General features: G+C 54.4%; 1 protein-coding gene and 1 long non-coding RNA gene across 11 annotated transcripts; one reads left to right on the top strand and one right to left on the bottom strand.

The window, feature by feature from the left end:
* Positions 1–1,739: 1,739 nt before the first annotated feature.
* Slc27a1 (solute carrier family 27 member 1) lies at positions 1,740–16,762 on the bottom strand. Of its 10 annotated transcripts, none has more exons than XM_021638127.2 (13): positions 16,571–16,762; positions 14,656–14,931; positions 7,074–7,468; positions 6,804–6,965; positions 6,659–6,728; positions 6,174–6,265; positions 5,999–6,108; positions 4,822–5,031; positions 4,573–4,699; positions 4,353–4,490; positions 4,118–4,282; positions 3,689–3,835; positions 1,740–2,932 (listed from the first exon to the last, which is right to left on the bottom strand). In XM_021638127.2, exons 2-13 carry the CDS (start codon positions 14,820–14,822, stop codon positions 2,775–2,777), a joined length of 1,941 nt encoding a protein of 646 aa, XP_021493802.1. In that variant the 5' UTR covers positions 14,823–14,931; positions 16,571–16,762; the 3' UTR covers positions 1,740–2,774. The 10 variants fall into 10 exon arrangements, with proteins under 10 accessions (XP_021493802.1, XP_021493803.1, XP_060238009.1 ...); XM_021638128.2 differs by having other exon boundaries at positions 14,656–14,823; positions 16,571–16,761; XM_060382026.1 differs by lacking the exon at positions 16,571–16,762 and adding an exon at positions 15,967–16,096 and having other exon boundaries at positions 14,656–14,823.
* On the top strand, positions 15,960–18,562 carry LOC132653650 (uncharacterized). Its single transcript, XR_009591422.1, has 3 exons — positions 15,960–16,034; positions 16,842–17,067; positions 17,255–18,562. It is a non-coding gene; the product is annotated as an uncharacterized LOC132653650 (long non-coding RNA).
* Positions 18,563–18,574: the final 12 nt, after the last annotated feature.

An 18,574-nucleotide genomic window follows, 5' to 3' on the forward strand; every position in this document is an offset into this window, starting at 1 on the left:
TCAGGGTGAACATACGGATTGGTTCACAGGACTGTGCCCTTCATAAAAGTTAAGAAATTTAAAACTGAAGCAATTAAAAACTGTTGGCATTCTTGGACTGTGGTGACACAAACCTTTGATTCCACAACTGGGGTAGTAGGGGCAGGAGGACCTCTGTGAGTTGGAGGACAGATTGGTCTACAGAGTGAGTTCAAGGACAGCCGAGGCTATACAGAGAAACCCTGTCTTAAAACAAACACCCCAGAAATTGTTGGCGTTGGTGTTTTCTTCTGGCTGTTTGATGTAGGATGTTGCTGTGGGGACCAGGTTGACCTGGCACTCAGCATCCTGATGTCTCAATCTCCCAAGGGCTTTGATGACAGCCTTCTTTGCTCCTAGTTGTCTATCCTTTTCTATTTTGCTTGTTCTGTTCTGAAAAAGCATCTCACTGTGCTGCCCTGGCTGGCTATCCCTTCTAAAACACTGGCTCAAGCAGTGTCATTGAGAAAGCAAACACACCCTTGGGCCTGCTTCTCACTAGCTGTGCCTGGTGTCAACCCCACTGCTACTTGATCAGGTGTGCAGTGGGTACTGTGCCAATCCCAGGGCTGGCTCATTTCAGCTGGCCAAATTGACAGAACCAGGCTGTTGTTCAGCACTTGCTGGGCCCAACTGATAAATGCATCCCCCTGGCCCTGGGGCACCATGGCCCAATCCAGGGATTGGGAGATCTGCTGAATGCCTGCTTCGTACCCTTGCCTGAAGCTCCCCTGGTCTGTACTGACTGGCCTGGAGGTCAGGTTCCTGTTGCTGCCAGAGTAACTTCCCCAAATAACATAACCACCCAGCTTTGCTAATGGTGTTGAGAAGGTAGAAATGGGGCCTTTAAGATGCCTCAGCCCATGAAAGTGTTTCTTGCAAAGCTTCGTCCCTGGAACTACATGTCTAGTTTATTTAGATTTTTTAGTTTATGCTTGTTTTGTGTGCATATGTGTGTGCACGCTATGTGCATGCCAGATTCCAGCCAAGGTGAGAAGAGTGTAGGATTCCCACATGGTTTTAGCAAAGCTCAAGTCCTTTAGAAGAGCACAAATGGCTCTTATGCTAAGCCAGCTTTCCACACCCCACACTCCCTTTTCTAGTTTGCTTTTTGTTTTTTGGAGACACGGTTCTGGCTGTCCTGGAACTCACTCTGTAGACAAGGCTGGAACTCACAGAGATCCTCCTACCTTTGCCTAAGGGAGGTGGGATTAAGGTGTGACCCACCATGCCCAGCTAGTGCTGGCTAGCTTTTATGTCAATTTCCTGCAAGTGCCATCATTGTTCAGAATAACAGAACCTCAACTGAGAAAATCCCCCAGAGTGGCCTGTGGGCAAGCCTGTGGTGCATTTCCTTGACTGATAATTGATGAAATGCCAAGCATACTATGGGTGATTCCAACGCTAGGCTGGTGGTCCTGGATTCTATAAGAAAGACTAAGCAAGCCAGTAAGCAACATCCCTCCATGGCCTCTGCATCAGCTCCTGCCTCCAGGTCCTGCCGTTTGAGTTGCTGCTTTGGTTTCCCTAACTGGATTGTGATTCAGGATATGCAAATCAAATAAACCCCTTTCTCCCCAAGTTGCTTTGGCTATGGTGTTCCGTCAAAATAGGAACCCTCACTAGGACAGATGCTATGGGGTCCGGCTGCAGTCTGCTCAGGGTGAACTACAGAGAGGGCCTGGCCCTCGAGACACACCAGAGCTGCACTCTGGCAGGTGTCATAGCTCGGCAAATTTATTTCTTAAAACCAACAGCATAATGACATTTGTGTGTGGATGCCTTCAGGGCAGCCAGTGGAAGCTGCCTGGTCCACACCCTTCATGGGGCTGGGCCCATGCAAATAAAGGAGAGCAGAGGCCTGGTTTGGTGACTGAGATGAATTACCAATGATCCCAATGGGGACCATGGGAGCCAGAAGATGAGACCTGGAGTGTTAAAGCAATAGGGTTTGGGCTACTGGCACTAAAGCCTCAGGTAAGCACACCCAGGGATGCCACCAGGGAGCGCCCAAGAGAACACCACAGCAACTTCCCTGAGGCTCTGCAGCTGTAATGTGAGGACTCAGAAGCGTTGCCAGAGTCAACGAGGGGATACCTGGGGACCCTTGAACTGACATATGTGGGCAGAACCAGCACTGGCCACATCCAAGAGGTCAAGTCGGTTCTGAAAGTTTGCAGGACATGAGGTTTAAGTGGGGCCTCGGAGGGTCAGAGTGCATAAGTGTCAGCCTGGGACTGCAGGGTAGTGCACTCTGTAGGCAGAGGCAGCAGGGTGGAGAGGTGGAGGCCTCACACCGAGGCCCTGTCTCAAGACAAAAAAATATTCCCAGTTGACTGAGGATCAGTGGGAGATGCTGATTTTGCTCACCTCTGTGACAATGCGCTACCAACCAGGGACCCCACTTGTTCTACAGGGGAACCGTGGAAGGGTTCCTAAGGCACAATAGGGAAGGGAGGCGGGCACCAGTCTGGGTCACAGCTGGCAGCCTGGACCCCTGAACACTGGTCCCACTGCAGGACACAGCAGCCAGCATGTGCTGTGAGTTCCTGGTGGGTAACGAAAAAAAGAGATGGAGAAAAAGAGAAAGAGGCCAGATGGATGTATGATGGGATGGATGTAGGAGAGGGCTTCCCAGCAGCTCAGGCCCCAGTCTCCTACTCCCATGGCTCACTGGCCCAGGGCCAGGCAGGAGCACTCGGGCAGGATTATCAGGCGCTGGGCACATCAGTCCAGGACCACCCCACTCGGCAGGTTCAGAGCGAGAAGTCGCCGGCACAGATGCGGGCGTGGACTCCCTCATCCAGGGGCAGGTAGCGGCCCTGCTTCAGGTCTAGAAAGAAGAGGCGGTCTGAGGTCTGGCGGGGGTCAAAGCCTTCACGCTGCAGCTGGGTCTTCTGGATCTTGAAGGTGCCTGGAGGTGGGGGAGGGGAGAGGTAGCTCTGCTCAGGGCTTCCTTCAGCAGTGGCCACCTCCTTGGCTCCACACCCTTCCGCTCCTAGACCCATTCTCTCAGCACTTCATGCAGCTGTCTCGGTATTGAGTCGCTGTATCTGGAACTGCACCCCCAAAGCCCAAAAGAGGTAGCTTGTGTTTTTGTTATTGTTCTTAATTTTGAAAAATAGGGTCTCACTCTGCAGTTCATGCTGGCCTCGAATTCAAAATGATCCTCCTGCCTCTTGAGTATCGGGATTATGTGAAGGAGCCACCATACTCATCTGAAAAAAGATTATCTTGCCTATTAAGAAAAGGGCTGGGGGCTGGAGAGATGGCTCAGCAGTTAAGAGCACTGGCTGCTCTTCCAGAGTACCTGGGTTCAATTCCAGTGCCCACATATCAGCTCACAACTGTCCTGCTCCAGGGACACCCTCACACAGACATATATGCAGGCAAACACCATTCAATGCTCATAAAATAAAGTAATTATTAAAAAATAAATAAAAGAGAAAGAAAAGGGCTTGGAGCCAGGCAGGGGTAGCACACGCCTTTATCCCAGCACTTGAGAGGCAGGTGGATCTCTATGAGTTCCAGGCCAGTCTGGTCTACAAAGTGAGTTCTAGCACAGCCTGGTCTACAGACAGAGTTAAGAAAAGCCACCCACAGCAGGTGCCGTGGGCCCTCATTTCACACAGGGCCCAGGAATCAATGGGTCCCGAGGCAGGGGCTGTACCTGTAGTATCCACATGGGGCAGAAGACGTAAGAAGATAGGCCGGGCATAGGACGCCAGAACCTTCTGCAACTCCTGGTACATGGAGTTAGGGTCCAGCTGGCCGTGGGGATCTGCAATGGCCGCCATACCGGCTTTCCCCTCCACCCCTGCAAAGGGGGTGCAGCTGAGGACACCCTGCCCCTGGTTAGCCCTGGTCTCTACCCTGACTTCCCAACTAGTACCTGCGTTCCCATGTTACAAGGGCCGTTTCCAGCCTTATGATCCTGAGAAAGGGCCCCCAAACCGAATCTCAATCTTAGAGAGGGGAAGGGATTCACAATCCAATCAGCAGCCAGGTGTGGCCCAAGGGTACTAATGTACCTGCAGTCCTTTCTGGATGGACTCCCCGGGGCTCCTGCACCCTACCCCGCCCCGTGTTCCCAGCTTGCCTGGCACGGCCACCCCGTACACAGCCACATCCGTCTGGCCCAGCAGGCGGCTCAGCACAGCTTCCACCTCAGTGGTGGACACGTTCTCCCCACGCCAGCGAAAGGTGTCCCCGCTGCGGTCTCGAAAATACATGTAGCCCAGCTCATCCATCACCAGCACGTCACCTGCACAGGAGAGGGGCAGGTGGGACCGGGCTTCCCGTCCTCACAGCCGGCAGGGTCACAAGCTCCGCACCTGAGAGGTAGGCGCTGTCGCCCTTTCGGAAAACACTGTGGGCGATCTTCTTGCTGGTGGCACTGTCACTAACATAGCCATCGAAGCGACGCAGTGGGTCCTGCTGGTTGATCTGGCCCACGAGAAGACCGGGCTCCCCTGGAGGTGACACTTAGGTTGACTAGGGCGGAAGCCGTGATGACCCCAGCTCCCCGAGGCACTGGGCAAGGGCCGTGCTCACCTGGCTGGCACGGGATACAGAGGCCCTGGGCATCCCGCAGTGGCTCCATCGTGTCCTCGTTGACCTTGACCAGGCGGATAGGGTACACGTGCGTGAGGATGCGGCTGTTGAAGCCGCAGGAGCCGACCTGCGGTGGATATTGAGGTGAGCAGTGCTCGGCGGTCCCAGCGTTCCCGGCGTTCCCGGCATTCTCGGCACTCCCGGAGCTCCCAGCGCGCGGGCAGTGGGCACGGCCGAAGAGCCGCGAACCTTGCCGTCCATGTTGGCGATGCTGCAGTTGCACTCGGTGGCACCATAGAACTCGCCGATCTGCCTCACGCCAAAGCGCTGCGTGAACTCCTCCCAGATGGCCGGCCGCAGCCCGTTCCCCACAGCCAGGCGCACGCGGTGCCTCCGCTCAACGTCCCGAACAGGCTGCCTCAGCAGGTATCGACAGATCTCGCCAATGTACTGCACTACCTGCGGGTGGCCGGGCGGGCCCGGGCAAGGCCCAATCAGAAGCAGGGGCTGGTGGGAAGGCGCTCGGGGCCTCCCGTGTGCTCCCAGCACCCTAGCCTCTGTGCCTTGCCTGTGCCTAATAACCCTCACCAAGGACTCTCCGCCCAGAGGGCTGACCCTGCTCTTGGCCTCCTGCCCCATCAGAAAGAACCCAGCACCGTACAGGAAGCACCTGGAGGCACTCGGGCACCCTGGCTCCATCCCAGCTGCACTACAGCCCCAGTTTCCCTGACTGTAAAATAGGTACAGTATCTTTGGTGATGATACTGTAGACTCCAAAATATTTTCCCAGAAAGATTTTTTTAGCATTCCGGGGACACAGGGTGGTCCCCTTTCCCCACCATCAAGGTGAGCAGGCAGAGTAGGCAGGGCCTAACTAGATAGGATCACCTCCTCCGACAGAGCATGGACTGGTCTGGTGCCGAAAGCCTGAATAAGAGAAGCAGGGTCTGCGCAGCGGGACACAGCCTGCCTATAATTAGTGTGGCCTTGCAGGGAGGCGTGGCACACAGACATGAAACTTGGCCAGAAAGGACAAAGGATTAGCCTGCTACAGCAGGGACAGAGAACAGGCCTTCAAGGATGCACCTTGGTTGACTGAGTGGGGTGGGGCCCAAGAGAGAGGCAGGGCCTAGGCAACTGGGTGGAATTGGCTAAGCAAGGAGGGACCCAGGCCAGGAGGGGTGGGGCTTGGGAAGTCAGGGGGCCACACCGCTGTGTGCCCTGGCAGCTTAGGGCTGGGTCTGGGTAGAACAGGAGGTGACACAGGGTGGAATCAGAGCCAGAAAGGCACGCCCTGAAGCAGGTATTGGGCCCAGATGAGTCACGCAGAGAAGAATCTCCCCATGCGGAGACAAAGCCTGAGCTAGCCCAAAGACTGCCTGGGCCCTGCAGTGGTGGGCGGAGCCTGGGAAGGGGCAGGGCCTACCGTGCAGTTGTACTTGACACAGTCGTCCCAGAAGCGACTGGCGGAGAACTTCTTGCGCAGCACCACTGTCAGGCCGTAGATGACACACTGCCCCACGCCCATGATGTTCCCTAGTGGGAGGGTGGCTGTGAGGCTCGCTGGGGGGTTCTGCCCACGCCCCTGGGTGCCCGCGTACCTGCGGAGTGATAGAGCGGCAGGCAGTCGTAGAGTACATCAGCTGGCCGCATGCTGTAGGAATGGTGGCCGAAGGCCGCGATGCGGTAGTACCTGTGGAGAGAGGCAAGTCACCAGAGGAGGTCTGGAGGTGACACATATGGGGAGGGGCCACCTGGTCTGCAGAGAGAAGACCCTGGGCCCCAAGGGAAGGAGACCTGGGAGTGGCGCATGGGAAGGTTCCAAGGCTTAATAAAGGACCATGGTAGGCTGGAGGAGGAGCTGGGGACTAAGAGGGCAAAAGCCACAACCTGACTCAGAAGGGCAAAAGCAGAACCAGGATTTAGGATATGAAACCCTCAAGGATGCAGGCCAAGGCGGGGTGGGGATGGCAGGAGAGGGGAGCTGCAAGAGGCTGAGCAGGAGATGGGTGGGGCTCAGGCAGAGGGGAGGAGGAAGGAAGAGAACCCTGGGGGTCTGCCCTGGCAGACTATGGTCCCTGCTCACCTGCTGTGCACCACAATGGCTGCCTTAGGAAGCCCCGTGGTCCCCGAGGTATAGATGTAAAACAGCCGATCTGCAGAAGAAGCAGACATTGGGCACCAGAGAGCTGAGGACCGAGGGCAGAGATGGCAGGGGACCCTCCACTTACCATCCATGCCTTTGCCTGGGGCTTGTGCCAGAGGTGTGGTGGGCGCCTCAGAGAGCATTGGGTCCAGGAGCTGTGTGTCCGGCAGGATGCTCTCAGGTCCCAGGTCTCCCAAGCAGAACTTAAGCAGGCTCTTCCCCAGCTGCTCACTCACCTCCGCCACCGCTGTGGTGACAGGGGTTCAGGGTCATAGTTAAGGAGCACCCCTGGCCAGAATTTCCCCATCCCTGAGGGCCTGAGGCCCCCACCCTCATGATATCCCCCAGGCCTCACCCGCTGCCATCTCTCCGCCATAAACGAGGGCCTTGGCAGCCGATGTGCCCAGGCAGAAGACCAGGGGCTCTCGCCTCAGGTTGACATTGAGCAGTGCGGCCACCACACCAGCCTTAGACAGGCCCAGCCACAACCCCACGAACTCAGGCCGGCCCTCCAGAAACATGGCCACCACATCACCCGGTGCAAAGCCCAGCTGGCGGAACAGGTTGGCCACTGCATTGGAGTAGGTGTCTAGCTGTGCGAACGTCCAGCATACACCGCTGCTGGCATCCACCAGCGCCAGGCGCTCAGGTTGTCTCTGGGCCACCGCCTGGAAGATGCGCGGGATCGTGTCTCCTGCTCGCCGGTGCCGCCGCAGCTCCAGCCGCACACGAATCAGAACGGAGAGGCCACTGCAGAGAAGAGGACAGTGTCACTATCTAAAGATGCCTCTAGCCTTAGTGCCCCTATTATAGGCCCCAGGACAACGGGGAAACCAGTATGCTTAGTCCTTTAATGGCTGGTATCTTAGAGCAGGGAGCATTTACAAACCAGGCGGAAAGCTATGACTCTCCAAAGCCAGCTTGTCTACCACATGAGTATTAGTCACCAAATAGACTTCCCTGGATGTCCTGGTGCCCTGAGCATAGGGTGTCAAATTCTTTGTGCTCTGTGATGTTGCAATTGAACACAGGCTTAGCAAGCAATCTACTACCTCACTTCCCTCACTGGGGGATTCTAGGCCTGGGCTCTACCCTTGAGCCACACCACCCAGGCCCTCACTGGAGGAGTCCAAGCAGAACTCCACCCCTGGGCCACACCCTAACCCCTCACTGGGGTATTCTATACAGGGCTTCAAGTCATGCCCCCAGCCTCCCCCCTTTTTCCTGAGACAGGGTTTCTCTGTGTAGCCCTGACTGGCCTGGAACTCACTCTGTAGACCAGGCTGAGCTGAAACTTAAGAGATCCACCTACCTCTGCCTCCTGAGTCCTGGGACTAAAGGTTTACGGCACCACCGCCTGGTTCCCCAGCCCTCTTCTTAGTTTTGAGTGTCTCCCGAACTGCCCTCTAACTTGGAGCTTGCATTCCTCTTGCCTTAGCATCTGGATACCTGGTTGACAGGCCTGGCTATCAGGAAGGTCTCAGATCTCATCCTTGTTCCTCTCTCTCTGGGGATGTCCCTTAAGTATCCTACCCATCATCAGAGGACACAGGACACCCAGAGCTGGTGACCACAGGCAGTCCAAGAGGAGACACCAAGCCTGCCAGTGCCTTGGACTCCCACTTGATAGCTCCTTGCTTGCCCAGGCTAGCCTTGAACTCATGGCAACCCTGCCTCAAGCTACAGAACCCAGCTTCCTTCACTCATTCATCCCTTTCCTCATCTGTTCCTCCTTCACGTCCTCCCTCATCTGTCTGTCACCCCCTCAGGCTGCTGACTCAGTGATGAGCACTGGGTGGAACTGACTGCTGGGGAAGGAAGAGGACAGTCAAAATGAGAGCTCTTGACAGCTGGGGCAGGGAAAGGAGACGGTGCCTTCCACACAGCCAGCTCAAAGGTCTTGAGGAATGTGCCATTAAGCTCAGTTAAAGTGGCCTGAGAGGGGAGCAAGGACGTGTTAGGCAAGTACTCTTTGAACCGAGCCTCCGATTCTTTCCTTCTCTTCAAATAGCTAGCACCTCCTATGTGTCTGGGTGAGGCTCAGAGGGGACAAAGACAAATGCCCTTTGTTGGTCCCATCTCAACTATCTCCCAGACACAAAGGGGTTCTTTGAACAACCCCAACACCTTCTGCTGCAGTTTCTTTGCACAGGCTAAAAAAGCCATGCCCTTTCCTTAGCATCCACACCCCTTTCCCAGGCCTTGCTCCAACCATTCCACACTCAGAAAACGCTCCAGAGCCCAGAAGTGCTGCCCCACCCCAGCATCTGTTCCCTGGCACCCAGGACTTTCCACAGCCATGGACTGCTGCTGACTCACTTCCTGTCCTTGCTCTCTCTCCTGGCGAGACAAGAGGGAACGAGCAGGGCATGGTGGCAATCGAGCCACTTGTCCTCTTAGCATTTAGGAAGCTGAGGCAGGAGAGAATGGGAGCATGAAGCCAGCCACTGCTATGGAAAACCAGAGAGAAGGCTCAGTGATTAGGAGCACTGGCTGCTCTTACAGAGAACCTGCATTTAATTCCCAGTACCCACCCGTGGTTGCCAACCATCTGTAGCTGCAGTTTGTTCCAAAGCTCTCTTCTGCCTTCTGCAGGCACTAGGCATGCACATGGTACAGACATACATGCAGGCGTGTAAATAAAAATGCACATGCAAATAAATTTTAAAAACTAAAAAATATTAAGTAAAAATAAATTTAAAATAAACAAACGGGCCGGGCAGGGGTGGTGCATGCCTTTAATCTCAGCACTCTGATGGTAGAGGCAAGTGGATCTCTGTGAGTTCGAAGTCAGCCTGGTCTACAAAGTGAGTCCAGAACAACCAGGGCTACACAAAGAAACCCTGTCTCAAAAAACCAAAAATGAATAAAAACAAAGAAGAGGTGAGGAAGGGAAAGAGAGGAAAGCATTTAAGTAGGTGGCCAAGGCCCAAGGCTGGGCCCATGGCTCAGCACCTGCCATAGATAATCCCAAGGCGGTAGAGTCCTGGGTAGTGGGTCAACCAGGAATCCTGCAGCCCTCAGGAACAGCTGCTGTCTGAGCAAAGCCACACATGCCAAGAGTTGGGTAGTCATCAGCATTGAAGGCATGGGGGTCATGCTGAGGATTTTACAGGTAAAATAGGAGAGGGACTCGGGCCTGAGAACTGATAAATGTCATCAGAAAGGTTGTCATTAAAGCAGTAGACCATGAGCTCAAAGCCAGTCTGGGTTATAGATAGTGATTGTGAGACTAGCCTGGGCTACAGGAGACAGGGCCTCCTTCAAACCCTTACCTCAAAGCCAGGTAAAGGGACCTACGCCTGTAATCCCAGCACTCAGGGAAGCAGAAGCAGGTTGATCTCTGTGAGTTTGAGGCCATCTAGTTTACAAAGTGAGTTGGGGACAGCCAAGGCTACACAGAGAAACCTTGTCTCAGAAAAAAAAATTGCCTCAAAAAATATAATTATAATGTTTAAAAGTGTATATATATGTATATACATATTTATATGTGTATAAATATATATGTATGTATAGATGTATATATAAATATATATGTATATATATTTAGGTTTTTCAAAACAGGGTTTATCTGTGTAGCTTTGGCTGTCCTGAGACCTTTGTAGACCAGACTGCCTAGAACTCATAGAAATCTGCCCAACTCTGCATTCCTGAGTATGGGATTAAAGATATGTGCCACCATGCTTGGCTTAAAAGTCTTTAAACTTGAAAAAAAATTCAGAGAGTGTGTCACTGTGAGGCCTGGATATCCTAGAACTTGCTATGTGGAACAAGCTGGCCTCAAGCCTAGAGACCTGCCTCTGCCTGCCTCCTGAGTGTGAGATTAAAGGGGTGCAGACTGTCCTCCGACTCCACACATGCTCCTGAGCATTCACACGGGTCCACACACAAAATAAATAGTGTAAAAGAGCCAACGTGTCTACCGGTTTGACTCACATGACACCCTGTCACTCAGAGGCAATTTGCAATGGGACAGACACACTCACAGGCCTCTGTGTGCAGGATCATTTCAGGATGTTTGCAAAATGAGGATAACTTTAAGTTTTAAATTCTGTTGGGTTTTAGTGGGTTTTTTGTTGTTGTTGTTGTTGTTTTTGTTTTGTTGTTTTCAAAATGGGCTTTCTCTGTGTGTGTAGCCTTGGCTATCCTAAATTCTGTCTGTAGGCCAAGCTGGCTTCGAACCTACAGCTGTCTGCCTGCCTCTGCCTTCAGAGTGCTAGGATTATAGGCATTCGCGGCTAGTTTTGAATTTTTAGTTTCATTAATGTATTCATTCATTCACTGTGCATGTGGAGATCAGAAGAGACGTGTGGGAGTCAGTTCTTTCTGCCCACAGTGAAGGTGTGAGGGATGGAGTTCAGGTGGTTAGGCAAGGAGGCAAGCCTCCTCATCCATCTCACTCACCCAAAGGAGTGACATCTGAGTCACAGCTGTATGTGCACGGGTTCCCTCAAGAGGTTAAGTGAGGCCAGCAGCTTCCCACTCTAACTCAGTACTGTGCATGGCAAGCCGTCTGGTTAACTGGGCCTGCCTGTCACAGCTATGTGTTCCTGCATGGCGACCACGTGTTGGGCAGCAGCCCCAGACACACTGTCTTCCAGGATCTGTGGCCTTTACTGAGTGCAGACAAGCTGCCAAAACATGGTGGCTGCCCTGAGAGCTAGGTTCACCACATGTGATAAATAAGGCGGGTACAAAGAGGTCACAAGTCATGTGTTGCTCGGTGGATGAGCAAATGTCCTGAGTTTGGCTGAGGGCCCACACCTGCCATACCAGCACAGAGCGACAGGGCAGGACTAGGGACTCCAGTTCCCTCTAGCTACAAAGCAAGACCCTGCCTCAAGATGAAATTGGGAGCTGGGGAGACAGCTCAGTGGCCCTCCGCACCCACATGGTGGCTCACAACTTTCTGTAACTCCAGTTCCAAGAGACCTGATGCCTTCTTCCGGCCACTGGGGACAATAGGAATGTATGTGGTGCATGCATACCACAAAGACACACACAGATAAACACATGGTGACATACTCATACTAACATAATAAAAAAATTAAGTATCAATGTTAAAAAACTGACTTTTCACGCTCATCCTGTGGCCAAAGCCTTATAGCCTGAAACTCAAGGCTACGACCTCTAGGGTATTTGTGGAGGCAGAGCCTGGGCTTCTAGGCTGAGATCCCTGGAACCATAGCCAAGGACCAGCCTCAGCAGAGGACAGTGAGTCTACAGCCACAGCCAGAGCACAGCGTGGTTAGTGAACAGAGAGTAAGAAAAACAAACCCCACCACCAAAACCAAAAGCGAGATGGCCCAGGCAAAGACATTTGAGCCCAGCATTCATTAACCACCCGGCATATACCAAGCACCGTGCTGTCAAAAGCTGCCCTCCACCATAAGGCTGTCCACACGCAATTGAGATTCAATGGATAAGCTGATGGCTCAGAGCTGTGAGCTACCACAGATGAGATCACACAGCAAGAAGACAGAATGACTCAGAACTGAACAAATCTCCCAAGATCCTCCATGGGCTTACCATAGTACGCATGTGAATGATGTATACAGCAGGCGCTCAATGCAGGCACCTCAAAGAACGCATACTGCTCAGGGGCCTGAATGAGAAATAAGAGGATGGCCCAAGGTCCACAGTCAGAGCCTGGGTTTCTACCTCCACCATGTGTGCTGAGCACGTGTGCTTAGGGCACAGCTAACTGCCCATGTAAGATGGTGGGTGTGTCAGCTGAGGAGACAGGGCTGTGACTGCAGGAAACTCTTCTTCTTTCTAAAAGCTGTGAACTTCTTCTGGAACCAGGCCACAGATGATGGGTCTGTAAGGCAGGCCAGGTTCCAGCAGCACTGTGGGCCTATCAGGGCCCTTCCCTCCAGCTTGCCACTCCCATCAGCGGGCCCACGCTGGCAGGCCGGGATCACTGTTTCCTCTCTACCACATGCTCTGGAACCCAGGTTGGCAGCTGCCCAAGCCACCCCCACACTGAGTACAAAGACACCTCTGTCCAGCCTGGCCCTTCCCAGGGCCTCTTCCACCCCCAGCTTCTTTCATCCGGAGCCCCAGGACTCGGGCTGGCAGCAAAGCAGGTCCCTTGGGAGAACCGGCAGGGCTTGACAGATGTTTCTGGACAGTAGCTGACCTGGGCACAGCTGTGAGGGGGATGTCCAGCCCTGGAAGGCTGAGATGAGGGGACCAAGAGTTCAAGTCCATTCTGGGCTCCAGTGAGACCCAGTTTCAAAAACATCACACACACACACAAAGACAAAGAGGGCTGGAGAGAGGGCTTAGCAGTTAAGAGCACTGGCTGCTCCTGCAGAGGACCCAGGTTCAATTCCCAGAACCTGGATAGCAGCTCACAACTGTCTCTAACACCAATTCTATGGGATGTGGCATCGTCACACAGATGTACATGCAGGCATAATAACACCAATGCATATAAAATAAATAAAATCTTGAAACAAAACAACAAAGACAAAGGAGAAGATAATTCCAAAAGCAAAGGCTGTTCCCAGGGGCCAGCCAGGTCTGGAGTCACACTGCAGAAGTCTGCAGAGGCCAGAAGGTGGCGGCAGATCGCCTAGAAATTGAGTTTGATGGTGACCCAAGCCCGCGCCTTCTGGGAGAGCAACAGTGTTTCCAAGCACTGAGCCAGCTCCCGGGTGGACTCCACTCTGTTTAAGGTTATCACCAGCCTGTTACCCCAGGAGAATGTCCAGTTTCAGGTCAGCCAGGGCAAGAAAGACAGAGGGAGGCATGGGAAAAGAGAGAAAAAAAAAAAGAAAATACGGGAAGCTGAATTCCCTAAGAGCCTAACTCAAAAGGTCAAACAAAGGCTGTGGGCTAGGCTGGGTGGGCAGCGCTTGCTCAGCATGCACAAAGCCCTGCTCTATGTGCCCAGAACTGCCACTACCAGATGTGCTGACACAAATATGTCACCCCAGTAGAGGAGAGGTAAAGGTTCAAGGCCACCCTCAGCTCCATGAAGAGTTCAAGGCCACCAGAGTCTGTCTGCAAAAGCAATGCCCTGGGTGCCTCACGCACTCGTGGCTCTCACTCTTCAGAGTCTCCTCCGACCACACTGCTAATCTGCACTGAATGAAGTTTCTTCAATACTTTGAGAGAAGAAAAAAGAAAGTCCAGCAGGCAGAAGGCAGCAGAAGAGACAGCTCAGAGCCAGGGAGCTTGTGCTCTGCCCCCATTCCTACACGGTTCCCCATAAGCCTGTTTCCTCACCTGCAACAATGCTCAGTCTGTTTCCCAGAAGGAACCCAGAAGGACCCACAAGGGTTGACCTGAGACTTTGAATCCCAGCAACACTACGATTACTGCAGAATGCCCCCAGCTCCCTTCAACAATACCCTGAGAGCCATCCCAGAGCCTCCAGCTTCCCTGCACACCATGACTGCCCAGAGAGCCTCACCTCCGGAGACCCCCGGAGACGGTGACCTTCTCACAGGTCCTGAACAACGCCCAAAGTTCCACACTCAGCCAGCCAGGTGGCCAACATCCTTAGAGTCCTTAGTCCTTTAGGGTCCCCAAGACAATCCTTCACCCCAAGCCTGTTCATTCCAAGAATCTGGACAGTGGGTCCCCCCACTAATGCCCCTAGGGCCTCAGTCTCCACGGCACCACCAGAACTCCCAGCTCTCTCAACCCTCCAGTTACCCAAAGTTAGAGTTAACGGTGGCCACCTACCAACCTAACAGCACACCAAGTCCCAACTGCATACTCAGTTCTCTCCAGACTCCCTCTCTGTCTCCTGCAGGACCCCATAGAGCCCTCCAATCAGTCACTCCACCTTCAGACCCCGTCACCAGCCTATAAAACCAATTCCAGGCCACAAAGAGACCCTCACCATCACCTTGCAAGATTCTGGATAGCCAGAGAGACAACCTGCATCCATGACCTCTGAACTTTCAACCCCATCCACTTACAAAAGATCTCGCCTCGCCGTCTTGCAGACGATACGCAGGAAGCGCCAGCCACCGCCGCCCACGTACACACCGAATGCCGCCGCTGCGCTCCAGGTCCACGGAAGTCCCAGCAGCCAAAGCACCGCCAGCGAGGCCACCGAGGCAGTTCCTGCTCCGGGAACCCGCATCCTGTGGTACACACAGCTGAAGTCGCGGACGCCGCCCCCAACCCTAGTCCTGACCCAGCCCAGGACACGTCCCAGACCCTGGCCAGGTTACATCTTCCCAGGCGGTAACCTAAAAATAAAAGCATTTACTATGAAGCCTGGCCCCTCCCCCGGGCGCATACCTAGTAACCAGGACCCGCCCCACTGCCTCTGAGCTGGGCTCCAGGAGGGCCAAAATCCAACCAGCTTCCTTAACTCGCCCCGCCTCGAGGCCTAGGATTGGCCACATCCCTATCAATTGATTGCCCTCCCGCCCTCTCCCAGCCCCAGAATTTCTACGTCATCAATGCCAGACCCCGCCCCACGCCTTGACCATGTGGCTGGACATCGCACTCCCAAGCTCCACCCCTGAGCTTCAAACCTCCAAGCGTGGGGTCGCCGTCGTACCTAGCACACGCCTGGGCCCTTGGCAGCCAAAGGTTCAGGCTACGCCCTGATAGCACCTGATCCCTTCATCTGTGTCCCAAAAGCCACATACTGCCTCAGAACCTGGATGATCCTACAAAGGCGGCCTCTAACTCATACCTCGCCCGAGGTCATTAGACCACGCCCCCAAACGAGATCTCTGCCTCCGCCCATAAGTGCGAGCCTCAAATCAAAGTCCCCAAAGTGATCGGGGTTCCACCCTCAGACGTGGCCGGTGGGTCGGGCCCCCAGCGCACCCGTGCACGCTCCTCCCCCGAGCGGCCCCTCCAGGTGAGGCCTACGGCCCCGCCCACAGACGCAGACGGCCCGCCCCGCCCTCTCGGGCCCACGCTCCGCCTCTACCCGCCCCGGCCCACGCCGACCCAGGACCCCGCCCCCGCGCGGGCCTGCCTCCTGCCCCTGGTCGAGCTGGCGTTCCGACCCAGATTCTACCTGGGCCTCCCGCGCCGCCTCCAGGCCTTGTCAGTCACCGTTCGCGGAGAGGCCGGGTCCGGGCGGCTCACCCAGCACCTAGCTCCGCCCCAAACCTCTCTTCCCCGGTGCCTAACGCTCCCAGGCCCTCACCTGACTCCGCGCCGGCCAGCCCCTTCCGGAGGCCTCGACCATAGAGAGGACGTGAGGGCCAGAGAGCCCGTGGCCCAACGAAACTCACGAGCTAGAGCGGCCGGCCCAGGCATACCTACGAGTCTCCAGGGCAACGAAGCGGCGGCCCAGCTTCCAGTCTCTCCGGGCCGTGGAAACACGCAGGTGCCGAGGGCGGGGCCTTGACTCTAGGGGGCGTGGCTCCGTGGCACCAAACCCAGAACACGTGCAAGATCCCCAGCGCCCGAGGCGCGCAGGTCCTGCCCTGGGTTCTCCTAGGCCGGAGTTTGCCCGCCCTTGCGCGACCCAGCTTGTCCTAGATACAAGCCTGGAGGCTTCTCAGCATTCCGGATTCCGAGAGAGTCGAAATTCACACCCTGGGGGCTGCAGAGGCCTCAATCTCGAAAGATAAAGAGCCACCACACCCCAGTTCTTCCTCCCCCAAACCTTATAAATCGCATTCTATAAACCCAGGGTAGTGTCAGGCCCATATCAGGTCACCATCCTTCCTCCACATGAGCCCTTCTTGCACTCCAGGAGCCTCCTAGGAGATCCTGACTCACCGCAGCATACTTTGTTGCTCCCCAGGGGCGGGAGTCCCCTAGACCCCTGTTTGCACCCCAGATTCCTAAGGGCCCATCCAGAGACGCCCCTATCTCTAGTCTCCTGCTAGGGTGCCCCGTCCCTGGTGTCGGTCTAACCTGCTCAGGCTTGCAGAACTCCGGCCCTCTTTGCTCCCTCGCAGGTTCTTGCAGAAACTACTGCAGGAGGCCTGGACAGGGAACTTCTGGGCTCAGCCGAGAGTTGGAGGGTCCCGTCAGGGGATATGCCCTTTGCAGTCTTGGGCGCTTCTCACTCACAGCACCCCTATGTGCCTCTTCCCTGCCCCTCCTTCCCAACTACCCTCCCACGCCCCCTGCCCACCCTGCGGGCTTGCTTGTTTTCTGACCCGCTTGGCCGACCTTCCCACAGCTCTCCTGGGGAAGAGGCCAGCCTGGGCCGGCTTCCAGCTCCACTCCAAGGCCAAGGCTGGGCAGGCGCCGCCCCACCCCCGCCCGCAGCTGCCACGGTCTTTTGGAGGAGGGTGGGTGGCTGGGATGGGGGTGCAGCTGAAGACACTGGACCCAGCTAGCCAGGAGTCAACAAAGACCTGTCTCTAGAGCGGCCCTCTCTCTATTGCGATCACCCCATTTGACAGGTAAAGGCATTTTACTGACTGCTACAGCCTAGATTCAGCCCTCCTTCCTGCCCTCCACCTCGCTCACGGCCTCCTCCTGTTTCCATATTCCTGGAACATCTCCTGTGTCCTTTGCCCCACTTCCTCTCACCATCCCGTGCCCTCCCCGTTTCCCTTTTCTCTCCTTCTCCTCCTTTTCTTCTCCAAGTCTACAGAGTGCCGAAGTGTAAGCATCCGGCTCTTGACCCCTCATCAGATTTCTGCACCTGCTCCTCAGTCCCAAACATCTGAAAAGTTGCTGGCGGGCTGGTGAGGTGGCTCCGCGGGGAAAGGCACTTGCTGTCAAGTCTGGGGACTTCCATTTGATCCTCGGGATCAACTTGATTTAAGAGAACTCTTAAAAGTTATTCTTCACCCTCTAAGCATACAACACATAATACACACACACACACACAAACACACACACGAAAAAATAAAGGATAGTTGTTGTCGATGTTTTGGTTTATGATCTGTAAACATGTTTTTTGTTAAAATTCCAAGTTGGGGATTTTAGTTTGTCCACACCTGTTAAGTGTTTCGTGTGGAGCGTGGTCTTTGCCAGGTGGAATTACATTCTGAGAACTTTGAGGGGTATAAATATGACAGCCCAGAGGAAGAAGGCATGGCTGCTTGGAAGAGGACTGCTTGCTGCTGGTTCATCCTGCTGCTGCATTTGCTGTTTGCTGATTTGCTTTTTACCTGGATTTCTGGACGACTGATATTGGTCTTGTCCCTAAAAGAATCCTACAACCCCACCCAGTGGGAAGTAGCAGAGAGAACTCTGGCCCTGTCCCCACTAACCTTCTTTCCCTCCTTCCCGGAGCTGGGTGTTGGAAGGGAGGTAGAAGTGTTTAATAACCCTAAATAAAGTAGAATTGATAAAAAATAGGGTAGCTTCATTAAAAGAGAGAGAGGAAGGAAGGAAGGAGGCTTTTGAGGCTGAGGTATCCTGAACTGTAAACCTAGAAGGGCCTCAGTTGGTAGAGTGCTCGTCTAGCCTGCAGGTAGCCCTGGGTTCCGTTACCCTGTTAACAAGGAGAGAGGTGGGAAATCCAAGGTCGTCCTTGGTTACCTAACAGCTGGAGATTGCAGTGGAGCAGAGACCTTGGTTGAGGGAGGGAAGTCTCCTGCCACTGACACCTGTAAAGCTGCGTTGGTGACCAACCAAGGATATGGCACGCCTTCAGAATTCTCTTTCCTTTCTCATCTGCTTGAAATTGATGGGGAAAGCTGAGCATGAGCAGCAGCTCCCGTCCCTTTAACCTTCCATTTTCAGTGAAGCCACCTCCCAGCTCCATTTCTATCTCTTAAGCAATCACCTTTGTTAGTAGTTATATAAAAACGATGCCGTGCACACAGCAGAAACAGATATTATGTGAAAGAGGTTTATTGGATGGAGATGGAGAGAGAAACATGGCGTGGTGAGGGGGTGCCCACAGAGAGAGGAGAAGAGCAAGCGAGCAAGAGAGTAAGAGAGCAACAAAGTGAC

The sequence above is a fragment of the Meriones unguiculatus genome, chromosome 4 (assembly GCF_030254825.1).
Source record: "Meriones unguiculatus strain TT.TT164.6M chromosome 4, Bangor_MerUng_6.1, whole genome shotgun sequence".
Lineage (NCBI taxonomy): Eukaryota > Metazoa > Chordata > Mammalia > Rodentia > Muridae > Meriones > Meriones unguiculatus.

Coding starts and splice junctions, on each gene's coding strand:
- Slc27a1 (XM_021638123.2), bottom strand. CDS start 15,090: ATGTGGCCAATCCTAGGCCTCGAGGCGGGGCGAGTTAAGGAAGCTGGT. Junction 6,266..6,658: donor GCCATTGTGGTGCACAGCAG/GTGAGCAGGGAC, acceptor CTCTCTCCACAG/GTACTACCGCATCGCGGCCT. Junction 3,836..4,117: donor GTACGGGGTGGCCGTGCCAG/GCAAGCTGGGAA, acceptor CCCCCTTTGCAG/GGGTGGAGGGGAAAGCCGGT.